Source organism: Biomphalaria glabrata, chromosome 10 (genome assembly GCF_947242115.1).
Source record: "Biomphalaria glabrata chromosome 10, xgBioGlab47.1, whole genome shotgun sequence".
Lineage (NCBI taxonomy): Eukaryota > Metazoa > Mollusca > Gastropoda > Planorbidae > Biomphalaria > Biomphalaria glabrata.
The window spans coordinates 33,919,125-33,941,628 of record NC_074720.1 but is presented as its reverse complement, the minus strand read 5'-3'; the positions used below and the strand labels follow the sequence as shown (position 1 = coordinate 33,941,628).

Genomic DNA, 22,504 nt, shown 5'->3' with positions numbered 1-22,504 from the left:
TGGGTGAATTTTAATTCTTAAAATATGTTGGTAAAAGCAAATCTATGTTAGTTGTGTCATTTGACTAGCTGTATAATGATACTAACTAGGATATAAGCAGTTTGTAAATAAATACGACATTTAACTTTTTTTTATTAAAGAGACACTCTGAAAACTTAAACAATAAATGAAATTCTCTCAATAAGTCTAATATCTGAGTCTGTGGCATTATACATCTCGAGTAAAAATTGGAGGCCAATCCTTGATACACAGCTGCGATCACAGGTTTGGCATATGTAATCACCAGGCACCACTGTTTTTTCATCCTTCTTACTGCTGCAGTTGTGTATGCCATCTGCAATCCGGGACCCTTCCTTTATGCTTGCTCTCCATGTGGATCTATCCAGTGCCACTTTTTCCCTACTGCAAGTGTTGATTTTGAAAAGCTTTATGTCGCGTTTCCATATATCCGTATACTGTAAAAGTGGGCAACCAGCAGCTCTCCTGCGTTCTGTAAGATCGCCATACAAGTCTAATATCAGGCTAATAAATTGTACAGATGTAAGAAATCCATTGTTTCAAAAGTGTGTGTTTAGGCTGGACACTTAAGCAGTTTGGTAACAAGTATTTGAAGCAGTCACAGCCTCAACAATTGATTTTTTAAGCACTTGTTTTCTTAGTACAACAAATGTCCATTGCTTCAGTTTGCTACTGCATCTGTCCAGGAGCCAGTCTATTATGCTGTGTCTTAGATCTGTCTCAATAAAACTTGGTCTAATGCAGTAAGATACAAATATACAAACCTACCAATAGGCTGCAGAAGAGGCAACTTGGCTGAAGCTTCTAAAATAGTTTTTCGATGTGTAGCATTATCAACACCAATGACAATGAGATCTTGTTCGTCTAGTATGTTGCTACCCTGAAAAAACAAAAAAAAAAAAACAAAATCAGTTATAAAGAGATACTTAAATCAAAATAACATAGAAACACTATTCTTCCTACTTCCTATTAGTGTTGTATAGGGACAAACAACTAGTACAAGAAAAGGTTTCTAAATGCAATATTAAATAGCTTCTAAACATTTTTCCAAAAAAGGATGATCTCTTCAATACTATGAAGAGACAAAAGCTGAGCTGGTTTGGTCATATTGATTGTAAGACAAGACTCGATGTCAAGTCATTCTTCAAGGTACAGTAAAGGGAGCACAAAGAAAGAGTCGTCCAAAGAAAATCTGGCTGGATAAAAAAAATAATTGGACAGGTCTCTCTCTTGATATCCTGCTAAGAACATCTGCTGACTGGGAAAAGTGGAGGGATTTAGTTACATAAACTGTCACAGCACCCCTATGACAAAAGTCAAGGGAGAGATGATGATGATATATTGGATTGTTTTACACTAGTACTAGCACACAAAAATCTTTCATCTTCTTAAAGTATCATCACTGAAAGCTATTAGTCCAAGAGCACTTGGCTTGTATGTCTCAACAAGGGCAGGCTGTGATGGAGTTTGTTACATCACCTAAGTTTAATGAAAAAGTAAACTTTGTTTCTCACATCTTTGAGCTGCTAAGAAATTAACACAATCTTGTTTATTGGTAAGAAGAAGTCATGAACAGAGAGAAGAGAAAGAGAAATAGAGAGAACTTCAACTAATTAAGAGCATGCTAATGTGGTAGTGGAGGCGCAGTGGCGCTTTACCGCTTGGCTTCTGAACCGGGGATCCCGGGTTTGAATCCCGGTGAAGACTGGGATTTTTCATTTCGGGAGCTTTGGGCGCCTCTTTTTTGAGTACACTCAGCTCTAATGGGTACCTGACATTAGTTGGGGAAAACTAAAGCCACATGTCACCCTCGTAAACCGTAGGCCACAGAATCAGATGACCTTTACATCATCTGCCCTATAGACCACAAGGTCTGAAAGGGGAACTTTACTTTTACTTTTTAATGTGATAATCAGTTCAGATTGAGGAATTGGGGGAGGGGGGGGGAGAGAGAGAGAGAAAGAGAAAGAAGATGACTTACTAGGAAGTCTGTATCATCAAAGCCATTAGCTACTAAGGTGTTCTCATACTGTGGCAGACCAATATCTGTCAGCCATTCTCCCACACTCTGTATCTTGTTCTCACCTACAAACACATAATAGACTGCATGTATTGAAGTCCAGAGTAGTAAATGTAATATATAATAGTTCATGTAACCCTAAAGTTGTATTAGATGTTAGCTAAGATAGTAGACTTTTATTTTGATTACCATTATCTGGAAAAACACAAGGAGGCAAAAAATATGGAGAGAGAGAAGGTAGGAGAGAGTGAGAGAAAGAGAAGACATTTAATAGGTAGAGAAAAGGACAAAAAAAAAAAAGGATTTGAAAAGATTATATTAGTATGTTGATAAATGTACAAATACAGCATTAAGGATTGTTTAAAAGATGACCTTCTAATAAAATATTTTATAAAGAAACATTTACAGTCATGAAGAAAAATCAACATTTCAAAATGGATTATTAATATCAGATTCTTGCATTTTTCTTATGGTAATAGCTCAGATTTTATAATTTAAAACAAATTTATAGTAAATGTATTATCTTAAGCTAAAACTTAAAAAAAAAATTTTTTTTTTTCAAAGATTATTAATTAGCAATAAATTATACTGTTATACAGTTATGTTATGTGTATATCTATTGGAGTATTTTATTCCTAGTAAAAAATATATCCAGGCTATGCTTCTGAAAGAGCCAGAACAAAATTGACTAGACAATAGAAAGGATACCTTTTTCATTTGATGTTAAAAACTGCCTGAATTTTCCTTCATGCTCACGTATGAACACAGACTCTCTGCCAATGCTCACACCAAACTCTGCAAAGGTGGCATTGATCTAACAAGAGAAACATGCAGTAGAGATAATGCTAGATATGACTATGGGTTGGCTAGCCATGCAGAGTGATGCAAAGTGGACAAATGATCAAAGTAGAGTGACTCAGTGAAACCCAGCTATAATTAGCTCCATGAAAATTTTGGAAACATAACACAGTTCACCTTTTACCCTGATGTATTTATCAGCCATAATAATTGCATTACAGCTGAGTATCACTGTTCAGTGTTTCTCAAACTAGTGGCTCTCTTGTTGTTTTTTTTAAGACTGAATAGATTTGATGGGTTCAACAAAAAATCTCATTGTTTTACATTGGATGTTGGTTGACTAATACAGTATATACACATTTTAGTATTTGATAATGAAACACATGAAAACAATCTAAAAACAAATTGAAATTCCAATTCGAATTACAATTCCTGAGTCTATAGACAGCATAGAAACCTTCTCCCAGATACCCCTGCTGCTCAATGGAAAGTGGACTAGAGCAAATTAAGTGTGCTAAAGCCAGAAAAGCACATTATTCTAAAAACAATTATTTTTTTCAGAATTACCAAAAATGCTTTAAAAAAAAAACACACTAAGGTACCCTTCCCAATTGTTTTGTATGTTTAGCCTTGACATTGGTGGTGCTAGTAAACCAAAATCCACTAAATAACTGGGAGAGCCACATTTTTAAGAAACTCTGTCATTCATAATGCTATTCAACATATGCAAGCAAAAGGATGAGACCTAAGGTAGACTAATTAGATAGGATTCATTAGTGCCTACCAAAAGAAAATTATTTTAGAGATAAACATAAAATATGCAACACAGATGTTTTAAAACAGCATGAATGAAAAACAAGTGTTATTAATAAATGCAAACATTAATATTGTAACATACTCAAATATAAAATCTTTCTCTGAGATGTACAGCAAGATTTTCGGAGTCAGTAAATACAACCAAATTATATCAAGAACATCTCTGTCTACCTATTACTCACAACCCACAAAAACAAAAAGATCTATAAATAAAACCAAAGACAATTCTAAGAACCAAGAATAAGAAAACAAACTTTAGACAAGATCTATACCACCAAGTCCAACTCATGCCCACGTAAAGAAAAATATTGAAAATAATAAGATAACGGAAGTGTACCAACAAAAACAGACCATACAATTTATGTAACCAAATATAGTAACCAACACAATTCAATGATATTTTAACTTTGAGCCAAAAAGAAAGCAGTATAGAAATATAACCACACCATATAATAATTTATGTAATATGTTATTTTCCATTTGTTTTAGTATATAATGGTTGCAGCATGAACCATTTCCCTTCTATGTATTGATAGGGCAATAAATAAGAAGATGTTATAGGAACATGCTTTATAAATACACTCAACCAACTGTGATATATGAGTTATTCCCTTAAACAGAGTATACACAATTAATACACCAGAGTTATACTGTAACTTATTTACTATTACAGGTTGCCAATTCATGTTGTTCTGCATGCAAAAATATATGTAAATATGCAATTTTTTTTTATTAATGAGCAAGGCTTGAAAAGCTAGAGTGTCTAAACAAGATGCAACAAAATAACTCCATAAATAATAATGCAGAGCAGATAGGGAAATGGTCCCATAGGATTTGGGACAGAATAGGAGAGGCAATAAATACCTTTGTATGCTAAGAGATGTTCGATTTGTGCTTCGAACAGGGCATAGTCCCCAGAGGAACTGATTCTACCACCATAGCTGGAAACAATTTCAGCTATCTAGAACAAGGACAGATGACAACATACAGATTAATGGCCATATTGCAAATAGAAATCAAATGCCAAAGTCTTCTTAGAATAATGCTTTCCCCTAACCACAAATTACACTCCATAATACCAAGTTTTACTTGTATAGCATTCATTTCTTCATGCAAAATTTTATGGAAAAGTATCTAATGAATTCCAGGGACTTTCCAATCTTTATAGAGATTTGATTGATCACTCAGGATTTTAGCAAACTCCTGATACAAATGCATAATTCACCAGACAAAAATTGTTGTTATTTATTCACAATTAGTTGAAACCATAAAAAGAACTGCTAGAGATGAGTTGATAAAACTTGGAGAGCTTTTCTAAAATGTATGCCATTCAAAGTAGTGATGAGTTACTGTCTTGCCTTGCTAAGCACATTACCCAGTGTTTGGGTGCTTGATGACTCACAACTTCGCATCATATGTTATTGTTGTTCTTAGGAAATCTATGAAGGAAACATGACATATCCTTTACAGACAAATGGTTCAAGACAACTGGTTCAGTCCACAGCTGGTTCAGTCCACAAATGGTTCACCACCAATTGGTTCATCAGAAATGATTCATACGTCAAATGGGTCAATGACAATAGGTTCAAAGACAATTGGTTCACTGAACACATTGTTAATATTTTCATCCCATGCTTAATTTGTTTACATTAAAAGTACATATGGGGGATTGATAATAAAGAGCTTCTGTTTCTATTATATCAAAAAAAAATTTTCATTTTCTTTATCAATCTTTTTAAAGCATGAGGACAGTATGTGATAAAAATACTCATGCTGTAGTCATGTGAACCATTTGTCATAAGCCAATTGTTGTTAAACCATTTGTTAGGTGAACAATTTGTCATGGAACCATCTAAGAAGAATTAGCCAGCTTAAACCTTTAAGTTATTCTCCCAGCTTCATGTCAGACTTTTATTTGCTTAGGTAAGAATAGCTGCAGTATTGGTTATTGAATCCAATCATCAATAACCTCCAATACTCTATTGATTTTACTTTTTCATTTTTATGTTTAATAACAAGAACAATGAGAGATCATAGAATGGAACACAACTTTTCCTATTCTGATCCCCCCACAGTCATCTTATTCAAACAATTAACCAAATTCTTATTGTGGTGTCAATCTAACAAGCTTTATTTCAAATCAAAACTTAGAATGTAATGAAGAATTGGCTTGGAATTCATAATATTGTAAAATAAAGACTCATGTCATAACAAATCCCCTCAAGAAAATGCAGAGCAGCATGAGATTGTCAAAATGTGCAATAGCAAAGGTTTACCTTAGCCCAGTCCTCCTCATCATCCACAAAGACTTCTTCATCAGACTTCTTGCAGTCAGCATCTTTCACTACTTGAATGTTGTCTATGGCTCTAAATGTCTGAAAGGTTAACAATGAACAAAATGTTAAACATTTCCAACAGTAATAATATATAATACAATTTTTTTTCTTTTAAAACAATGCTTAAAACCCAGTAAAAAGTAGGAAACAATTTTCAGTTAGGTCACTACAAATTTAGCCCAAAAATTTTGATAAAAATCAAAACATTGGGTGTGTTTAGTATTTGAAGTAAAATTCACATAAATTGTTCTGGAATCAAGCTTTAGCTAGAATACAACTGAGGGAAAACTTATTGGGAAATTAGTTAAATAGAAATCCAGTCTGCTTCAATACTTAAATAAATTATTGTCTGTGCTTATTTCAGTATGCCTCATTCATAATGTCAATGTATTATTTGAATTTGATGACATTCACACCAGTATTACTTTGTGTATGCTTCATGTAAAATGTTATTAATTTATTTAATATGGAACATATAGAATTACTGTTCTGTGCTTTAGGAAACTCAGCTAACCTGTACTAAGCCAACCTGTACTGATGTTGAACTAAAGGAATATAACAATCATCCTGTACATTCTAATAACCTTTTCACCTTGTATTAAAAATGTTTGAGATGTATGTTTATGCAATAACAATCTTTATCTTTAAAAATAAAAGGCTAAGTATTTAGAAAAATAAAAGTAGCTAATATTGCAATGTAAAATTTTGATTTTTATACTACTTTTAGCTTTAAAGTGTAAACATGATAGACATATACCAGCACAAAGACTTATCTGCATTTGGGGAGAAAGGGTGGTGGTGCTATAAAAGACTAAAAAAAAAAGCTAGTCAGTTTGAGAGTCACCTTCTCCAAGTCAATGTCTTTGTCTTCCTCCATCACAGGGGCAAACGTGGAGAGCGTGGACTTCCTCTTCTTCCACAGAGCATTACTAGCACTCAATTGGTGGACAACATCTCTAGCAGGGCCAATGACAGAGCCTCTTAGAAGACCTGAGGAGACACAATGGTAGCAACACATAAGAATTTTATCTTTAAAACTTGTTCACTTGAGCAGCAAAAAAAAAAAAAATAAGACATGATCTGTATGGAGGGCAATCATTATTATTATTTGTTTGTTCTACTCTAATATGTTGACTGTGAGTTGAACATCGTATGCATTTATGTGGGAAGACTTTGCTGTGCTCCGCTGGGAAACAACCTCAGTTCAGGTTCAATGTCAATTTATAACAAATTCTTAGTCTTTATGGGGATTCAAACTCAAGCCCTAAATTCAGTAGACAAGTAATTTATGTTTATTAGCCACATTTAACACTATCTAAAAAAAGAGTCAGTCAGTATTTAAAACAACATTATCAGCATTTATTTTTTATTTTTCAAATAGGAAAAAATGAAAACAAAAAACCCAATAAAGGACTGTTACTTATAATTCCTTGGGGTGAAAAATCCATTACTAAAAGGTTACTGTGGTGATAATTATAAATCTCTTGATCCAGTGAGAGAAAAAAAACACATAACTAGGCAAGATGTCATCTGATTTAGATGAAGGAAAAAAAACAATACTAAACGACCAAGTATATATATATTTATTCAGGGCTTTTTTTGTGATGGTACGATGTACCCGCACCTTTTTGAAAAAATTATTAATTTTCTTGAATTTTAACATATATTACTAATTTTTAGTAGTTAAAAATTAGGCAATCAACTACTGAGTACCTGGCACCTATTTTTTTTTTTTTTTACAAAAAAAAGCACTGTATATATTTATGTATTATTTCGATGCAGTGGCCTGCCATTGTCAGGCAAAAACTATCAAATTATCTAGTATCTAAATCTAACTATGATATATATATATATATATATATATATATATATATATATATATATATATATATATATATATATATATATATATATATATATATATATAGTTAATCATAAGTGATAGAAAAAGAAATACAACAACAACACAAGGGTTAAGTAATAAATGAAGGAAATGCAATCAATATTAATAGCTTCCTAAAATAGATGCAAGATGTTAAGCAGTTACCTAGAAATATTTTTCTCACTAAACAAATAAGCCTGTCTCCACGAATGAGTGTAGCTATGGTAGAGAACTGAATACACAAAACACAGAATGAATCCACATGCACAGTTGAAATGTATCAGACAAGTAGGGAACAGATATTGCATACACAAAATTACACATAGAATTGCTGTAGCGTTAACAAAAAGTTAAGTCAAGATGAGCGTAAAGGCACTTTGAAGCCAAACTAAATACAGAATACAAATTAATTTTACACAAATATTGTTTTTCATTTTCGGGTACATTCTCCTGGCTTTATTAATATTCCTTCTATTAGCTTGCAAACTCTTCATGGGCTCTGAGTGGACAGTGGATTTTAAAAACGGCTTTCTAATAATTTTCTTAAAAATCTGACAGTGGAAAAGACTTTTTGTGATAATGAAGCATTAGAAGAAATATAAAGAATATTATAGACCATCACCAGCTTCATAAAGGAGGAATGGATTAAAACTGTTTGTGTGACTTTTTTTTAATTGGAGGCATGCTTACACTAGTTTATGTTCTGTCAGACTTGACTTACAGAACATTTGAACTGCCAACAGAAGCAAGGGCACTTTACATCCTCCTAATGAGGCACATTGCTTGAAGCTGTTAAGATTGCAGTTCTCTGTTGCTTAAGTAAAGAAAATAATCTTAATACTGTCTCTGAGTGTTTGTGCGTGCGGGTGGTATCAAGTAATAAAAAGAGTATTTAGAATGCAAGGAAACTAAACAAAAGATTAAAGAACAAACAAATGTCTAAACGTGTGTGGGGGAGGAGTGCGCCCTCTCCTGCTCCGCCATTGATATCATCTGTTAAACTCTTTGCAGCGGGAGTTTCAACAAAGGTTGAACCACGGAACATAACATTCTATCACATACACAGAATAAATACGAACATTCCAGTGTGAGAATGGAAGCCTACACAATTAATATCTATCGGATTTATTAGAACAAAAAAAAATAAATATTTCCCTAGCAACAGAGGCCCAGTTTGTTCAACATCAGACCCGCAACAGAGGCAATGTTTGTACACCATGAGACTCTCCCTGTCTGAGATGTTCAGTGTTGAACGATGTGGGTGTGGCAAGATGTGCACCTCCTAGTCTGATGTGTGCGAAACTGGGAGGGAGTTGGGGGGAGAATGTCGCCGTGTCAGGGTCACTTTCAAAAAGGTCTGGAATTATCCACGTAGATTGCTAAGCGTGCATTATGTCTGACAACTGAAAATAAAAATTGGAGGGGGGGGGGGCAGACTATTGTCGCTAATTGAAGTGGTGACAAATAGTGTTATTTTTTTAAAAATTTAAACTAAAAGGGAAAACAAAATTAGTTTATATGAACATGATGTTTAATGTTATACTATTGTCCCATATTTGTCTAGTTTTGGGAGACATTTCCCATTGTTCCCAGCGACCTAAAAACAGAGAAAAAAAAAAAAGAGACAACCCAATGTGTTGAAACTAGAATCACTTTCAAAAGCTGAGAAAGCAGTTTGGAAAACATTGTTGCCTAACAATTTGTGCAGGCCCAAATGATGAAGAGTTTTCGTGTTTGTTTCACGAACCGCTTTCCTTTTCTTTTAGTCTTGTACGCTGGACACAATACATGCTTCATGTCACAAAGGGGAAACGGAGACATTGCATTTTCGCCTAGAAATGCGACAGTTTAGCTTTTTAAACCCACAATTTCAAATGTCCCAAACTAAATAAACTCTGACAGGGTGTGAAAAGTAGACTATTAGTCTGTGTTATGCTCAACCGTTTAAAGTTGTGAACATTATGTGCAAGAAACTGTCACCAGAACAATGTGAGGAAACGTGAATCAAACAAAATCTAGAGCACGAGTCTCTGGAAGATGTACATTAAGAAAAGAAGCGTTGAACACGTTTGACTTCAAAGTACTTCAGACATAGTACCACAATAATCTAGTCTAAAACAAAACGAGCATAATCAGCGTTACATTAGAAAGACGGTGGATGTATTTCTTAAATAAAGTCTCACCAGATAGAGAAAGTATTAGAATTCACCGATTCTAATACAGACTATCCTATTCAACAAATAAACTCCAGTATTGATCAAGAGTCATTTGTTTAAAAAATATTTCATGCCATTGTATTTCTACTAAGTCCGATGGTCACAAACAAGTAGTGCCAGGAGTTTATGACACATATGTACAGTTCTACATTCTACACAGCTGATGAGATCAATTGTTTCTTATCCATTTAAAAATGCACTAGTAAGAAGATAAGGTATTTTATGATTACTAGTATTTTAGTTAACAAAGGGTCTACCGTGGAATCAAGACTTGACTACCATTCAGATAGGAAATGCATGTAAGAAATCAATGTTTTTTTTCTAAGCAGTAGACACCACTACGATACCACCAATAGGCAGCTGCGTGTGTTGAGCGAAGCGTGATGAAATAATCATTAGATAAAAATAAAAACAGCTAACTCGGCATGTTGCGTCCTATCTCTCAGAAGGTCATTCCCAGCCAAATACGAACTAAGGACAAAAGGATTCTAACCTAAACATTAATCATTGATATCTGGGGCGGGCAATGAGCATGACACAGTTTGGTTGAGACATCACCAAAGGGTCTCATGTGCTTCCCGTAACAAAAGCTGGTTATATTATATTAAATGTGATATTAAACATTCCTTGACAATGTGAAGTCTATGGGTGTGTTACCATTGTTGCCTAGAAGGCATGTTTCGAATGAAGAAGAAAACCAATAACCTATAAGTAGCGTTAGCAATGATTTGACTAAATCTTTTTTTTTTTTTTTACAACGTACATTTTATAAGTAAATCATAAAATTTTCACTAACTAGAAAACTAAGTTGGTGGATTTAATGAACTAGACAAATACGTCAAGAGAAACGCTGAACACAAAACGTCCTAGTTAGTGCTGAAGTTAATACTAACTAATACTAAACAATCCCCGAGAGTTTATACACTGCGGCTTGGGTGTTGTTGTAACGCAAAGCGTATCATTAAACCACTAACTACCCATGCATGAGGTGAGACAGGACAAATAGACAGGGATAAAAAACAAAAACAACTAAAAGAAACACACACACACAAAAGTCTTGTATCAAGAGAAACACACTTTCAAGTTACCAGCCATTGTGGCATAAAAAGGGCAGCCATTTAAAATACATCAATCCAATATTGGGACTAGAATGTCAACAGTCCAAGTGGTAATAAAAGGATCGTCCAAAAGAAAAGAAAATGAGTAGTCAGCTGTTTGGATATCAAACATTTGCTATTGTTATAGTCGTTGTTTTGACACGTGACTTATCTATGTACGTCAGGTAGCGTGTTCTTTCACGAGAGTAGCCACGCCCACCTACTTTTCCAAGCTGTCTACAAGGTCACGTAAGCCGAATAGAAATTTAAGATGTTTTGTCGCGGAGGTCAGTAATAACAGGGTTTGGATTAGGCACCAGCCAAGGTCTGGATACAACAGCATTAAGGCTTGGATCTAGACAAACTATAGGCCTATGCCATGCGTACAGACCTGTACTTTATTCAGACAAACATTACGAGACCATTGGAGTCCCATAATGGCTCAGTAAAAACCCTGTGAGTTTCGCTACTTTTTAAAAATGTCACTAAGCAAAGACGAATACAAGTTTTAGTACAAAAACATTCTAAATTTGTTATTCCACTGTAAAAGAAAAAAGGCCTGAACGAAAATGTCTCTCTCTGTAATCTGTATAAACGCATACAACATGAATCTAGGTATTATTGGGACTAAACTTCACATCTTAGGTGTGTTGTTTATAAAAAAAAAATACAGGAAGGTGCTATCACATGTGTTAAGTTCACAAAATGTGGGGTGTGGGGGAGGGGAAAAGGGAGTGAAAGGAAGGAAAGGATATCAAACAAACACTCCCTACCGATTACGTCTACGCCCATGGTTCAACTATCAATATCGGACTAGATCTTCTAATACACATACAGTTTAAAAAAACAACAGCGTAAAAGCCGAGAAAAGGTCGAGTGAGAAGTTGAAGTGAATGTGATAGAGGCAATAATTCCTCACACGTCGAACTTGAATTGGGTTTGGCCTTCTCTATTTCTCCTGTAGCCTCTCTTTGTTAAATACATCTCATTGAAGACGTTCCTTTGTACACAAGCAAACTCATATCAAGTAAGTCACTAAAGCCTATAATTGTACAACTAATTCCACACAGTTTTATTTCAAAAGATCAACGTCACTATTAAAAAAGAAATACTTTTTTAAAAAATTGCTAATCAAAATGGAACATTTTATTCTTTAAAAAAGCTTCTTTTTTTAATTGTCTGGAAAAAGGCGCGATAAGTCTCGCTCTTCTTGGGGAGTAGTCGGTTAGGAAAATGTTTGTTTATGGATATAAAAACAATAACGAAATAAGAAACTCATTTATGCTGCTTAGGTTGCTTTTCATTTTAAATAGAGACAGTGGTACAACAAGGGTGGGGGAGGTCCAAATTTCAACCCCCCTCCCCACGGGGTCACCACTTGAGGAGGTCCCCAAATGAGTGTCCACATTTTTTTTTACATTAAATAATAAGCCAATGGCGTGTTATCTTGCTATTAAGGTTGTTTTGTAAATTAGTGACAATGCTGCATGTATTCCACACATAAGACATATATTTATGAAGCACATTATCTCAAGTCAAGATGATGAATGTCAAAATGAAGGGGCCCCTAAAGAGGCCAAGCCCCACCCCTCCGGCTCCCCCAAAATTCCTTGCTAGGCCACTGTACAGAGATAAATGTGCCGAGCAATAAAGTTTTGCTATGATTAAAAATAAAAGATTTTTTTAAAATATAAAAAGTCTATGTCTCAAACAAAAGAAAATGTATTGAAACACTTTAACTTATGTATAGTATTAGTGCAGCTACGAGACTAAGCTCCTCCATAAGTAAACAATACTTCAAGGTTGTTCTCCTGTCGAGACCAAGATATATGAGGTAGTACACCAAGCCAAACACACCTACTTCCAAAAAGTCTGCAACTATTCCAATATCAGGATTGATGAGCATTTCAAGAAAGAATAGGCTTAAAGTATCAATAAATAAAGAATGCCCACTTGAGTTATTACAGGTTTCATGCAAGTAGGAACAAAGGAAGATCTTTGATATACTGGAGGGAAGAAAAGTAATTGCTTTAATAAGGGGTGATGGTGGAATGATATGGAAACGAGTTATGCAGTTAACGCGAGCCAGTTATAAATAAAGAATACTAAGACCCTGTTGTCTTTTTTATTTCATTTTTTAAAGTAGCAGTACAGAAGAGGCTACACCGGATGCTTTTTTTTTAACAGGGATATTTATCAATTTTCAAAAACATTAGAGTGATTTGTTATTTTTGGCATAATTTAGGCTAGTTCTTTTCCTTAAATTAAAGGGGAATGAATGAAAGTTACCCCTCCCTGGTCAAAGAGAATGTTAAGAGAAACTGGTGGTTGGAGAGAAAATGTAGAGCGGTGCAAAGACCCCTTCCCTACTCCTTACGCCCTTAACTAAAGAATTTCAGAAATGAACACGTTTTAGAGTACTATTGCTGCTGGTCAATCCAAACCGATCACTTCAAAACTTCAGACTGTCTAATGTTGACGAGTGTTTCCGCAGAAGAACGGGATCGGTACAGAGACCTTATTTTCCATGTTACTATCTCGGTGCACCATTATCAGCCAAGAACGTTTTTAGATACGAAAACCTTTTAATGGCCCGATATTGTGTATACTACTATATACATTAACAACAAGATAATAACGCATATAGATCCTTACACACGAGGCAAACACTAATCTGTTCTGGGATGAGCTACTCAGGTGTGACTGACAGACCTTCAACGCTCCTGCATTCGGTATATCATTCTTCTGGCGAGTACAAGGAGCTGGTGTTTTTTTCTCATAGTATCGAGAAAAGGTTGGACGGGCTGATAAGTGACATTGAAGGCAGTGAAGCATGAACGTTTGTAACGGGCTTGATCGACGTCAGGTCACAAAGCGCCAAAAGAAAGATGGTCAGTCACTCAGCTAAAAGTGAATCGTTCAGATGTAATAAGAAGGGTTGACTAGAATACGAAATCATCATGAAATCTCTTCCCCAAAAGAACCAGCTCAGTGTGGGCGTCTCCCGCGAAATCATTATGAAAGGTTCTACTTTGAAGATGAAACGAAGTCACATAACTATTGATTTAAATCTATGTACATTTGTAATAATGTCTTATTTGCTTGATTAAAACTCATGTATGGATTTAAAACAACTTTACAAACAAACGATTTTTTTTGTCCTAAAGGGAAAAACAAAAAAAGACACCCCTCCCCATGGAGGAGTCGCCACATATTTTGACAAACGCTGATACTGTAACATAAAACAATGTGAAAAACACATTAAAAAAAAAGATTCTTATTTGCCAAGACAAAGGCTGTCAAGCATTAGAAGATTGCAAAAGACAATCATGAAAACTAACGACGTATTAATTTAAATTTTAATAATAAATAATATGTGTTGAGAATTATTTGATACTGAATATTTGGAACCGCTAATCGCAAAGAACAGAGTATTAGATATCATTCCGCGTTGTTTTTCTACACCACAGGCAGAACTACTTTCAGGTCAAAGACGTTAACGAATGTGCTTTTCATTCGTATTTTTTATGATCAAAGTCTCATGCGTCTAAGCCATTGAAAATAAAACAAGACAGAAAGTTAAAAAAAAATAAATGAGTTGAAAACAACAAAAAAAAAAAAAGGTTCCAATAATGTGGGTAACAGAGCAATGGTTGCACCTGTGTTCAACGAGGAACGGTGCCAAGAGAAATAGCTGCAGACACAATAACAGTGACGAAATTTAAAGAAAAAAAGGAATTGGGTGATACAGCAGGGAACCTCAAATGATGTAATATAGAAAAAACGAATTACTTTTTTTTTGTAGGTTAGATTTTTGTATGTATGAACTGAACGGATGCTATGTTTAGCTTAAACAAGGAACTGACTTAGTTGATGACGTAATGTAGCAAGGGAGAGCAGAAATGATCTAGCTATGTTTTCATTTTATCTGGGTCATCTTAGCAGGACGATCTGCTATCTCCTCACCAATCTATATACATCTACAATTTGTGTCTAGCACTGAAGAGATAATACACTAGTCTGGCTTGACTTCTTAGGTCACTGTGTTTGTTGGTATGGTAGCATTTTTGACCCTCACGAAACAAGGAACTTACAGCGGCCGCGATGTGTGGCCTAATAGGGTTGCAACCAATGTGCAGATCCTTTCCAGAATATGACATTTATTAGTACTTTTGATATAGAGTTGAATAGCCCTAAATGTACGTACATTCCTTTGCTTGCAAGTGTATTAGAAACAAGGAGGTTACATTAGTTCAATAAACAAACGGATTATTACCTTAGGGCTGAAACAATATTGCACAATCCATTGCCAGAACACTAGTGTATCACATTGAAACTATCAGTAGAATTGATTTCTATTAAAACAAACAAATCTATGAACTATTTTTAGGCCACCATTCAGCGTATTTAAAACTTGACAAAAACACCTAATGCTAGTGCTGAGATAATATACACTCGTGAATTAACCCCCCCTCCCCCTTCTCTCTCGTCAGTGGTCTATCAGGTCTTGTACAACTCTTGTCCTAGCAAACGTTAAGTGCTATTACTGACAATAGAGATAAACAGTAACCAGGAAAGAACATGGGACAACTAAAAATGAACTTGTCAAAAGTGGAGGACAACTATGTAGAGATAATAATAATAGACACGTTGGTGATTTTGTTTTCGTTTGTTTCCAATTCTCGATACAATTCTAAGCTCATGTAAGCCATTGTTTTTTAATGTGCTGTAGACGTCAACTCAATACAAAACTGTCGACATTTAACATTTAAGCACGCCTTTTTCAATGTACGAATTTAACAAAATGTTAATGATAATGTACTAATGAAGTAAATTACTGCCCCCCCCCCCCGGGGGCGGATGGCGTAGTAGCCGAGTGGCTTCCGAACAGAGGGGTCACCGTCTCGGATTCCAATCCTGGTAAAGACTGGGATATTGAATCTCGGGATTTTTTAGGGTGCCTCTTGAGTACACCTATCTCTTATGGGTACTAGACATTAGTTGTGGAAAAATAAAGGCGGTTGGTCGTTGCGCTGGCCACATGACACCCTCGTTATCTGTGGGCTCACAGATACAAATGACCTTAACATCATTTGTCCCATAGATCGCAGGGTAAGAAATAAATTCTTTATTATTACTAACCCCCTTTTCCCCCCTTTAGATTCTCATTTCGAATACATCGAAATCAATATAAAGATAAATCCCATCTGCTTACTAGTTTTTGTTTTTGTTTTTTTTTAAGACTGAAATATTTCTCCCCAGCCCACATATTGCAGAGTATCAAATAGCAACGTGAAAGCCTTATAAGAACAGATGTTACCATTTCGGGAGTATGTAATTGAACAAGTAATCTCTCTAGCATGTAATCTGAAGTGGATGCTTACACGTCAGGGCAAAGGTAAACAGCAGACACTTCAACACGAAAGACATTATGAACCATGTTTTAGAAACAACTAAGCAAGAATTAATAACCTTGATTTCGGATCTGTACATGAAGTCACTCTAGCAACTAGACCAATGATGAATTCGTGTACAATCTATTTTTTAAAGTTACAGATCAGGAAGATACTCAAGTCCAACGGTTGGATGCTTCTGGTAGTCTAGATTCCATGCTGTCATATTTTCTCGTCTTTTAGTGATTTTCTTTTTTCAGCACAGCGTGAAGAGGGGTAAAGAATCAAGCAACTAGCGAATCGCAACAGAGAGCAGACGATTGTGTTGCATTGTAAGAGAAGGCAGGAATAAGACATGAGAAGGGCAAGGACAAATAACAGATCTAGCTCCAACTAAAAACGTTACAGATTGTTCAATATGTAATTGAATTTTGTATGATCTTGCGTCACTTTTGTTTCATAAAAAACATAATAATGGTGAGGTGAAAGTTACATACTTTTTTTTGTGTTACGGTACTGTAGTAGCCTATTTCAAGATACGAAACTACGACTCATTTAAATTCTAAATTGGAGTTGAACACTTTATGGTGTTTACTGCATTTAGTTAAGTTAATTGAAGAGAAACAATCGTTATGAAGGCGGTCCGAAACTGCATCTTTCTTTATAAGTCGCAATGGCGTGACCTCGTTCTGCTTTACTCAATTTTATTGTTTACCAATGTTTTCTCTCTAAACAGTTGAAATGCAATTTTGATGAACTTTAACTTGACATAGTAAACAGACAAACTGAATACGTGACGTTGTCCGCTGAGAAAAGTATTAGAAAACGCGAGGTCCAATGTCAAGGCATGGTTTGTCTAATTGGGACACGCTGGCCAACAAACGTGTAATTAACATGCACACAGTTCATGTTTGAATGTCTTATTTTAAGAAATAAAGGTATACTCTAACTGCTAGTTAGCAAATGAATCATGCAATGAGGCAGTGTTTCCCAAAGTGGGGTACGCGTACCCCCAGGGGTACGGGAAGACTTTGGAGGGGGTATGCATTGCACCTCATTAAAAAACACATTTATTATGTTCTGTTAATTAATTAAAAAGTGGTGGGTGGGGTGCAAGGGGTACACAGCATTACAAAAATTATAAAAGGGGTACACATTGGCCAAAAGTTTGGGAAATACTGCAATAGGGTGTGCCTAGTAATATGCGAAGAAATAATTTTTATTTGTCTGATCACTAATATTTCTTCCATACCTAAGACCACTATAAATTTAGTATTAATAATCTTAAAAAAAAACAAAACAAAATAAACAATTAGCTCATGTCACCAAAATTTAGTAACACAAATGTTCGTCTGGTCTTCTGAATGCGCTAGTCCAGTAAATGTGGATATTCAAAAGCACGCTGTTTCAATTAAGTCGTTAACGCTTGTACCAAAGCATGACAATACATTAACGCCAAGTTACAGCAGTTCTACGGTTGCTATAGTATTGTAACCAGTTCTTTTGACTAGATACATGACGATCTCTTTCTACCAAAAGAGTCCGTAAGAGACCTTCTTCTAACAACAAAGGGACAAAACCCAGTACAACTATTCAGACGGAGACGGATAGAGCAGCTGAAAGTGGCACTTCTGTCAATCTAGCCGGTCACTTTGTCAAGAACAAACAAAAATATTTAAGAGAATTTAATAGGTACTAAACACACACACACTAATCAGCTAGAGGCCAACATGTGTACAGTGACGGCACAAACCCTACATTTTATGTGGGTGTAAGGGAACTCGGGTGAATTCTTTACCACTTACATATGGCTTGATAATCTAGGGTATGATTCTCAATTACCTTTGTTAATACTTGCTTAACTCAAATACGAACACTTAGTATACATCAACTCTAACTCCTTATATTCATGAATATCGATAATCTTTAATACTTAATAAAGCACACAATTATATCACTCCTATGAAATACACAAAACACCAGCACCCTACTCAGACCAGGTCAGCTCTCCAACTGCTAGACTGACCGCTAGAAACCTAATTGTCCCCCCTTGAAAATCCCGTGATAAAAACAATTCACACACCAACTAATAAAATAAACAAACACACACACAATCTCACATCTTACACACCCACGCTCTTGACAGTGGGCGAAGCATAATTTGCGAGGCCCACTTACGGTGAAATGTGTGTGTATCAAATTTAAATTTTATAAAAAAATTCTTTAAAAAAAGGATGTATTACTTTCTTTAAGCATTATTGAAACCCTATAGTATAGTATTATAATTCCCCTTAGAGGGCCAAAGATTATAACAATAAACTATGAAGTTTAAAATCTCTACTGACCCATTGTATTTCTATAAAAAAATGTGTTTTCCTTTAACTTTTGAGAAGCTCCTTTCCACAATATACGAGCTTAAACCCAACTTTTAATGCCTATCATATTAGCACCATTGTCGTATCGTTGATCACAGTTTAGAATATTTAACCAATTTTTAATACTCTCCTAATATTGTTAGTTCATTCAATGAAACATTTTTCTACGATTGTGCTGGTTGATGTATGACAAAATTCTAAAAATCTTAAACGTACATTTAAGCAAAAAAACATTTTTTTTAATTTCTCTAACCCTACGAATCACTCTATCGATAACTTTTTGACATCTGTGAGGTCAATTATTTTGAATAGAAGCTCAAGTTGTGGATTCAGTTGACTATGTACTACCAGTGCACCTCTTTTTTTTTTAAATAAATACTAATAGATAAACTTTCCAGGCTCGAAGCCCTTCGAACCGCATGGCCGAGGGCAGTCGTCCACGTCGTCTACGTCTAGTGCCTCCTCTGCAAGTGTACGAAGTGACAGCACTCGGCGGAGACTTTAGTGTGCACTTCCTGGCCCATACCAGGTCTCGTTTTACCTTCTTCCCATGTTGCTGTCCCTCAATAATAACAGAGAGAGACAGAGAGAGAGGGAGTGTAATGCATAAAATACAATCAATGCAGTTAAACTGAATGAGCCGACTTAGTGTCACACTAACAACAAGACAATAAGACGTTAACCAAAATCAAGAAGACACTGTGCGTGTATAGCATTGGTTCCAGATGCAATCACAAGTAACACATACCGAACATTTTTTGTTAACACCAGGCAATAAACAGTAGAGGCTAGTATACATGTTTTATATAAACATGTAGCGCCAAGCTCTGCATATACTAAACTACTTACGCTAATTGCTATGTATAGTAGAGCTAAACTAAACACACACCCCAAAAAATAAATTATGACAGGTTAACTGAAAACCTATCATTCTTTAAAGTAAGTGAATGTAACTAACTTTAAACGATCGCGACCTTTATTTGTTCAATGAGACCAAATAATGAACTTCTTATTTCACTAAAAACTTTATTACGAATAAACACTTGTGAAGATTAAGTTTATTTCAATCGGCTAAATCACAAGTTATTGTCATTGACTGAGACCGTCCTTATACAGTCGGAATCCAGCTCACCGCAGCTTTTCTCCTTTGTCTAATCATTTATGTTACAGTGTATTACAACGAAGAAAAAAATACATTCTTGTATTGGTCTTTAAAAAAAATAAATCATTTTAACCGTCGTATGATGAGATGTACACCACACACGCTAACATATTCGATTGTTTTCCATTCTAGAGGCCACTGTTAATTGTGCCATCTATGGGATAAACTGTTGGCATCGAGGCAGTCGTTGTATCACTGCCATAAAAGACATTACTCACTAACCAAGCTCTCAATGTCATTTTTTTTATTCGTTGCTCTGAGTGGACGTTTTTTTTCAGGCATCTCATTCATGATGAAAAATCAATGAGCAGAATACAAAAGTATATAATTCTCAATGAAGGACTACAAAATGTGACAAAAAAAAAAAAAAACACCACCGCACCGCCTGCTCAGAGTAGGACTACATATGTTAATAAAATAATATAAATAAGTATATATACCGCCCCCCCCCCCTTTTTTTTTTCGAACCTACATTCCTAAAAAGTAAACCCCCTGATTCTAACCTTGACGTAAACTTCATTTCAAATATTAAAACCAGTATTCAAAATGAGACAACTCTATATAAGAAATGGAACACCTCGTTCTACTTACTTGTCCACAAGTTGAAGCCAGAAACTCGGCTTTAGAAAACAGCAACAGCAATTAAAACATTAACTCCACAAGACTTGCTGAGACACTATACAATAATTATAAGTTCACGCTGATGTCTACTAAACAAAAAACAAACTGATGAAGTAGAAACATGAAAACTGAAGGCAGTACTAGAGTAAGTCCTCCGTGACTCACAGATTGACATCACTACATTCATCACTACATTCAAATAACACGTGAGGCTTACTCCAATAGCTGAATGTACGGCTTAAGTCATCCACTACAGATGATATTAATGTCTACCACATCCTCCATTGAACAGTTCAGGACAAACTGAATGGTCGCTTGTACATTACACTGCTGGACAAAGAAGGGGTCGGAGGTGGTGGAGGGTCGGGCATTTCAGCGCAAACACCAATCCAGATAAACAAACCGAACAGAGGTGACCAGGGCGTCTAAATAAGGGCAATGCTCATCGACATCAGGAAATGACTTTTGACTCAAGCAATTCCTAAAACTATTTCACGCGCATCGTGTGCACATAATTCTTAGAATGTTCACTCAATAAATGCATACGCTCAACTAATAGGTAATTAGACTACTTAGACTGATACATAGTAAGCGAGATTTTTTTTGTTTGTTTTGTTGTTTGCCTGTCTTTAATAATCTGGTTTTTATATCTTTAAAATTGTAAAACTTAAGTTTGGTAATTAGAAAATCATTGTAAACCTTTTAAAGACTTAATTGTGGGAAATTTGTTCCACGTGCTATTGCTATTATTTTGCTAAGATATCCATAAATTAAATTCATAGTTAGTATCATGTCTCTTGTAGAGAAATGGTCATCCCATCAACTCGAGTGAAATATATACAATCTTTCAATCTGTTATTTAGTTTAGCTTAGAGATGTATGCAATAATTTTGCAATTTAACAACAATCATCTATAAATGGTTTGCAAAAAAAAAAGTATTTAAAAACAGAAAAATTAGAAATTCTTTGCCAAAACTTCAGAAAGAGATCAACTTCAACGAACAGAAAAGTGATCATTATATCATTCCTGATGAACATTACACAATTAGAAAGATCCATAATCAACAAATTAATATTTAACAATAAGTTTTAGACTTTAAAAGAAAATTACAAGTGATAAATTAGTCCATCTACTTTAGAACATCAACACATGAATCTAGCCTGAAAAGCAGCAAAGGTGGGGGGGGGGGGGCTCTAAAACCCAGACTTTAAATGTTATAATAGTAACGACTAAACACAACAAAGCAACTTCCACGGTGAAACTACTGCCAAACAGAGAATTCCAACACCTTGTTTCTTACGAAACGTCCCCCTAAAGACTAAATTGTATTTACTGCTGACAGTGAGACATTTTATTCAATGGTATAGTAGTCTGTTAGGCCTTTAATCTGCTCAAGCTGAGAAAAACAAAAAAAAAATGACGGGAGATTACCGAGGATGACTATTTTGAGAAAGTCTCTTTAATGCTGATCATTATGGGTCCCAAGCCAATTAAAATAATGCTAATGGGTCCAGATGATTTATATTTATACTATTAATCTCGACTGATATAGATTGATTGTGTGAGTGTGTGTGTTTTTAAACACACATATGTACTACAATTACAAGAGGGAAGTAATTTGCCCACCAGAAAAGTGAATGACTTGGCTGTAGACTAGATTGAAAGATTTCAAGTGCTGAAACAGCCCTACTCATCACGTTACACAAGTGCCCTTGTATAACGTGATAGAATCAACGTACGTTATAGAGATAAACACGATATATATATAG

At 35.1% G+C, this 22,504-nt stretch overlaps 1 protein-coding gene across 13 annotated transcripts in view; it reads right to left on the bottom strand.

Annotated features, from left to right (window-relative positions):
* LOC106079656 (ankyrin repeat and sterile alpha motif domain-containing protein 1B-like) overlaps positions 1-22,504 on the bottom strand; it is a 104,756-nt gene that overhangs the window by 37,631 nt on the left and 44,621 nt on the right. For 12 of the 13 annotated variants that reach the window (XM_056045317.1, XM_056045320.1, XM_056045325.1 and 9 more), the window contains 5 exons: positions 6,833-6,978; positions 5,929-6,027; positions 2,747-2,852; positions 2,000-2,103; positions 787-898 (listed from right to left, as the gene is read on the bottom strand). In XM_056045317.1, the coding sequence (XP_055901292.1) occupies positions 787-898; positions 2,000-2,103; positions 2,747-2,852; positions 5,929-6,027; positions 6,833-6,978 (567 nt within the window). Of the gene's footprint in view, positions 1-786; positions 899-1,999; positions 2,104-2,746; positions 2,853-4,516; positions 4,614-5,928; positions 6,028-6,832; positions 6,979-22,504 lie in introns of all 13 variants that reach the window. The other variant, XM_056045319.1, reaches the window with a different exon arrangement.